Source organism: Thunnus maccoyii, chromosome 3 (genome assembly GCF_910596095.1).
Source record: "Thunnus maccoyii chromosome 3, fThuMac1.1, whole genome shotgun sequence".
In the NCBI taxonomy this organism is placed as follows: domain Eukaryota; kingdom Metazoa; phylum Chordata; class Actinopteri; order Scombriformes; family Scombridae; genus Thunnus; species Thunnus maccoyii.
Window position 1 is genome coordinate 14815829 of NC_056535.1, and position 6658 is coordinate 14822486.

Genomic DNA, 6658 nt, shown 5'->3' on the forward strand with positions numbered 1-6658 from the left:
TAAAATTAAGCAGGCCACTTTCTTGCAAAACAATTAATCTAATTCAAAACAGACAGTGTAGCATACTAAGGACAATTATATGGTGAATATATAGATTGATTACTTATGCTGATACATTATTTGTCATTGATTTTGCTCCTCAAACACAATTCAGTTCAGTTAATTCAATTCAATGGGCTTTATTGGCATGAAAGTTTCAAGAACAATGTTACCAAAGCATCGAAATACAATTTATCCAAATATTTGGACATAATATGAACATTAACACTTTCTTTACCACACATGACTATCCCTCACAAACATGTCAACCACTGGTAAGTGTCACCTCCTTAAAAGCTCAAAAAATGTACAATGTTTCTTCCTGGAAGAGTTTCTGTTTCAGCACACTTAGCTACTGAAAAAATCCCTGAAGCCACCCAAATCTGTCAGGACCTCAGCCAAGAGTTTTCTCTCAAGACAAAGTTAGTGTGACAGAATCTTGCCAACCCTCCCTCTAGGAAGCATTTTCTTCTGTACTGTTGCTCAAGAATTGTAAGCAGCATAAAATATCTATCACTCCCTATATGAGCTTCTCTTCATCCATCTGCGTTGTACATTATATAAATCAAACTTGGCTCTTGTCCCTAAAGAAATCATTTGGACATAATGAACTTCCTGATGTGGGTACGGCAAGCTGAGATACAACCACAGGTGATAAATACAGCGAGAAAGCTGCTCTCCTTTGCCGCAGAAAAGAGGCTAATTAAATTTTCATGTAGATAATCATGAGGTAATCCACCGTTAATTGTGCTTCTTTCCAACACAGTGGCTCCCTCATGGGATCCAACATTATGCCCAGGCAGCATTTCCTTTGCTTAAATGCCTCTTAGATTTAATGGACTCTTCCATAAACTGATCCGCAGCTCCTCGCACACGACCACACAGAGCCTGAACGCATCCATCAACAATAATCCCCTCAATGATCTCCATTTTATCTTTTCTCTCCCCTCCTCCTCCTCCTCCTCACTCATGTCCCTACACAGGGCTTAATTACTGGTGTGAAGTAATTATTTCCTTTATTAGTGAAACGTAACATCTGTTTCAGGTCTTTTTAATTGTACCTATAAAACCCTTCCATGATTTCTGTCCCTTTAGGATAGGACTGGGCTGCTTGTTGCTCCCTGCGGACTCACTCCCTTCTTCCCTCCCTCCACCCCCTTCATACCCACAGCGTGAGCCACCGTGCACCTAACTCGATCGCACTCTTTGAAAATCCTTTAAAGAATCAATGAGGAGCTCAGCAGTGGATATACACACCAGAAGTGAAGGCTGAGCTCTTGTACATATCATCTTTATAAGGAGACAAAAAAAGAGTATTCCTGCACAACCATGCCTTCAAACTGAGTAATGCAGTCTTGCATCCAGTCTCTGAACCTCTCAGTGTTGTATTTTTGGTGAAGCATGCATTAAATTCCAAAGCAACATATTCCCACATGCCAAGAGGAAAGGCCGGCTGCAGGGACTGGTACACGGGAGCGTGGGAATAGGGGAAGGAGGGTGGAAGGAGTGAGATTCCTGAGGTCCTGGGGAAATTTTGTCCCTGTATTAATAGACTTTGGTCCCTTTGAAATTTTATTAGCCATAAAGTTGACAGTATGTTGTGCAATTTCTACAGTCCTACAGACCTTTCTTTAAGTTTTTACTCCTTTTTAAACAAACCGGTCGTGCCCCGGGCGTCCAAACAATTCGTCACCAAAGTTTATCTTCCCTCTTCGGATTCCCTCAACTGATGCCAGCAACTACACAAGGAGAACAGGTGTCATCGTCAAACTGAGACCTCCATGGAATAAATAAATCTATAAAAACCTCACATAGTCATCAACTTCCAGCAAACACTGGCCAGTGAGTTGAAGACAGTCCGGCTTCTGCTGCTCTGTCCTTTTAGCGCTCTCCCTCTTAATTTTTATGGTTCCTGCACCTTCAGGAAATGACCCTTTTATAGGGTCAACACTATAAAAGACTTGTTTTTTTGTGGGAGTGGTTAGTGGATGTGTGTGTGAGCGTGTGTGTGTGTGTGTGTGTGTGTATGTGTGTGTGTGTGTGGTGGGGGATAAGTGTTCAAGTTACTACCGGTTCGTCTTTGCTGCCAAAGAAAGAGACCCGATGAGGTTAATAGTCTCCTCTTTCAATATATCACATAGCTGTGAACTCTGTGACCCTTTTTGTCAATAGGAGAACTTTTCTCTGGAGTGTGTGTGTGACTGTGTGTGAGTGAGTGTGTGTGTGTTAGCATCCTCATGTGTCCACACAAGTGTGCACATGTAGAAATTCATACATTCATACAGTTACATGTGCGTGGATGTTCATTTTCAGGTACTCAAGAGTTGTGTAAGCCTGTGCTTGTACTGAATGTGCCTCACCTTAACAGGATTACATAATAACACAAGTATAGCACTTTCTTATGTTAGCCTACACACAATCATAATGGGAAAGACAATATGTGGGTATAAAATAGTTTCACAAAGTGACAGGCTGTTTGAGTTTCAAGAATAGTTGAATGGTCATTAGAAATGTTTCAAATGTTGTTTGAGTCTGATTATGGTTCCATTAGTGGCAAAGTTTTCCCTCTGCAAACAGCCTGATTTCATAAATATATTTTGGACACACTGGTCACTGAAATCAAATTTAAACATGGAAAAGAAGCTGGGAGGGAGGGTAAGCGAGTGCTGCTCTCTGCTGGATTCTCTTTTACTGGACAATCTCAGAAATTACTGTCACAGCACAGAAAATAAGTTTACTCAAAGCAAAAAACGATCAGGAATACACAAGCAACTTTAACTGAGTTCTTGCATCAGTTGGTGACAGGACCACCATAGTCCACATAGGTGCCACATCTCCTTAAATTCTATTCCTTATTATCATTATTATTATTATTATTCCTGATACGCTCTGGCAGATGTAATTTCAAGTATTTTCAGTAAGTTTCTAGTCAAATAATGTGAGGTTGATAGGCATCAAAACATACAGAGAGACAGAAAGAAAGAAAGAGAAGGTCACTGATGGCGGAGTAAGGTCTGGTCTAAATGTCTTGGACAGGTGACAAATGGAAGACTAGTGAGGTCAAATCCTCGCCCCACCTCAGGCAAAACCAACTGGGCTGCAAAATACACACTTTGCATGCACACATACACAGTTACACACATAAATCAACCCATACAAACTCAGTTCAGCTCAGATGTGAATAGATTTGTTGATAACATTCAACACTCTTTCACAATGCTGCATTAGAAAATGACCCTGATAAACTGCTCAAGAGTGAGTCATTTTTTATGCATGCACAGCGAGTGGAGCGGTTACCTACACAACACACTGTATGGAGGAAGATGTTTTAGTACATAAAGTGCTGCACTATGATATAAATAGCTGTACTTTTCCATGAAATTTCATAGTAATTAGAGACCAGGAAGCATGGACCCTCTCAACCCCCACTGCGGCACCCACGTACCTTGAGTGAATACTAAGAAGCAACTCTGGCACGGGTCCAGTTCAGTATGTACTGTGTGAACCCACATGGCCCATCAAAGGCAGTGTGCACGACCGTGAAAGGGTGATTGGGTTCGAGGTGCGCAGGGAATAGTGTTTGAAGTCCTCCTTCTATCAGAGAGACAGAAAAGGCACTTTTAATCCTGTGGGATCACTAAGGCGCCACAGGCAAAAAGAGATGCACTCATTCTCTCAACTCTTCCATGTACCGGAGAAAAGAGAGGAAGGAGAGAGGGGGCTAACGGGGAGGAAGGTGGGGGCGGAGGGTGGGGGTGGTGGTGGTGGGGGAGAGGGGGTAGAGAGAGAGAGAAGGAGCAGATGATAAAAACTGCAGCTGACGTAAAGAGATGAGGCAAACAGAACAGAGAGGAAGTGCTGTAACATGACAGATACAGCAGTAATGTCAGTCATTAGCTCCTCTGGCTGGCATGAAGCTGTTAGAAATATGCAATTAGCCAGCATCGTGCATAATGCCCTTTTCTGCTTTGAGAAGGTATCAAATCACTTTGCATGGTGTTTTGTGTGTCTTTCTGTGTGTGTGTGTGTGTGTGTGTGTGTGTGTGTGTGTGTGTGTGAGTGGCGGGCTGTGCAGAGGAAGCAAAGTGTTGAAAATATACTTGAGGTTATTGTTGATTTCCTCTGTAATGTACAGATGAGTGTAAGCATGCAGGGTTTCATCTTGTGTGTATTTACAGGTGGAGAGAGAATAATGAAATATAGGATTATTCTGCAACTCAGAGACAACATCCAATTATTATAGAATATCTAGATAGATAGATAGATAGACAGACAGAGAACAGTTTAAGTATGAACTCTGAGACATTAAAATCAATTCACCTGTAAGATACAAGACATCAGCTGTGCACTGATATGAATCAATCAAGGATCGATTGATTTAGATTTAATGTGCACAAAGCCTACAGAGAGTTCTACAAGGGATAGTTCAAAAATGTGATGATGGTGTAATTGGAGGAGGAATGATTGACATAAAATTCAGATGGCCTTTAAGTTTGCAGTAACAACATGTCAACTGATGTTTTTTCTGCCCTAACCATAGAAATAGATGGACAGGCGAGGGAGGAAGTGTTTATCTGTGTTATAAACTACAAGATATACTGGACTGATTTATTATAAAACTAAATAAGTTAGATGAGAAGAGGGAAGCTAAAAAAAGATAAGATAGATAGATAGATAGATAGATAGATAGATAGATAGATAGATAGATAGATAGATAGATAGATAGATGTTATAATTATGTCAGATAACACATGAGGCCAAAGTCTCCTGCACACAGGCCCATCTTTGTTCACTCATGGTGTAAAAAAACGGATTATTTGGAGTGTGTTTTATCCGCCTTGTGCAGAATATATTACGTGTGTAAATGTTGTTGAACCCCGCGATTCTCCAGGAAAAGGTCACACACTCCCCTCGACCCTAAGTGATTCTCTGTCTTTGTGTACTCGTGGTGAAAAAAAAAACGAGCTGCGCCTATAAACTTCGCATTTAAAAGGCAAGTGCGGCCGAGGGGGGCCGCTGCATGAGGGGAACAATAGCAGCTTTTTGGACACACTTTTTCTCACTGCGATGAACAGCAGGGAAACCGGTAGAGCCTCCTATAAAAGACCGATAGAGCACAGCTGCCAGGGTTCAACAGTAATTTTATAAAATGTCTCCAAGGGGCCTGCCTGCGGTTTATCTGTGGATTTATGGGAAACTATAAGAGTGCGAGCAAATTGTTAGGGGCCTCATGACGTGATCATAACTCCAGGATTTAGGGCTTTTATATGCAAACATAAAGGATAAAGTGATACGACTGCCAGCCAAATGCTGCATTATCATTAATAATGCACTTGACATTCAAGCGGGTCTGTCATGCGTTCACTCCCTGTCAAACACAAAAATCATCTGAAAGAGGGAAAGTTTGAACAGTCTGACAGCAGGAGGTTCACTGACGAGTTCAGCAGCTTGATCCAAATATTAAAGACACCCTCCTGCCCCAACAGAACTTTATCACCAGGTGCACAATGCAAACCCTCCATCATCATCATCTTCTTCATCATCGTCGTCAACCTGAAAACTAAAGTTCATTAGGCCATATTGGAGCTGTCTGTTTTAGAGTGTCGAGGCTCTTTAAGCTGTTGATTATTGATTTATCAGGTTCACACGCAATCCCTATTTTGACAGCCGTGGCGAACAGCTGACCAGGGCCATTTGTCTAATTTTATCAGTCCGCTTCAGACACGCAGAGTGGACCCCCAAGAAGGTTAGGTCACTGACTTGAATGAGCCCCAGCGGCTCCACTGTCCACGCAGGCCTGACTCGCTTGCGCCTATCTGATCCGTAATTACGCGCATGACGCATTTGGAGACAATATTGTTGGGTTGTAAACTATTACTCACGCTCAGAGGCCATGGTGATCACGGACTCCGTGGTGGCGTGGTACTCATCCTCTTCCATAAACTCGTCCTGGGACGACGCGTCTCCCTGGAAGTCGTGGTGGTCCAGGAGCTGCTGGAGCGGAGGCGCCTTGGGCAGCAGCTGATTGACCACCTCCCGGCTGATGTTGGGCGCCTGTTTCAGGCGCAGCTTGCTCAGGATCTGGGACTTGATGGTCTCCAGTCTCAGCACTTTGCTCTGCTCCCTCCACACACAGGCGGAGCACTCGTGGGCACCGGCGTCCTCGTCCAGCAGAGACAGCCCGGCATCCGTGGGCGTCTCGCTGGAAGGAGGCAGCAGCAGATTGGGCTCATCGCTCCCCGACTGTCCCAGGGAGATGAGCACCATCAAGCACAGTAAGAAGTTGTACCTCGGCATGACGATGCGTGGACACCGGGCAATGCAACTTTTTTCTTTCTTTTGCTTTTCTTTTTACTCGCGTTATCCCGTTATATCCCCTCTCTTGGATGCGCGTCGCTCCTTGCCTTATCCTACAAAAGGCAGGGAATCAGTGTCATGCATCTATTCCAATACGATCACCCCGAAGTTGGGCCTTTTTTTGCAGCAGGAGCTTTTGCAATAAATTTTCAAAAAGACAAAAAAAAGTGCGTTCCAGTGTGTCCCGGTACAGGCTGTTTTGATTGAAAGTTAATAAATGATCAATCTAATGAATGCATAGCCCGCTCACATGTAGTATAAT

General features: G+C 43.2%; 1 protein-coding gene across 1 annotated transcript in view; it reads right to left on the reverse strand.

Moving 5' to 3' along the window:
- The window catches only part of LOC121894042 (growth/differentiation factor 11-like), a 29063-nt gene extending 22727 nt beyond the window's left edge, over window positions 1-6336 (reverse strand). Inside the window, exon 1 of the mRNA XM_042406349.1 lies at window positions 5922-6336. Within this exon, the coding sequence (XP_042262283.1) occupies window positions 5922-6336 (415 nt within the window). The remainder of the gene's footprint in view (window positions 1-5921) is intronic.
- Between the last annotated feature and the right edge of the window lie 322 nt (window positions 6337-6658).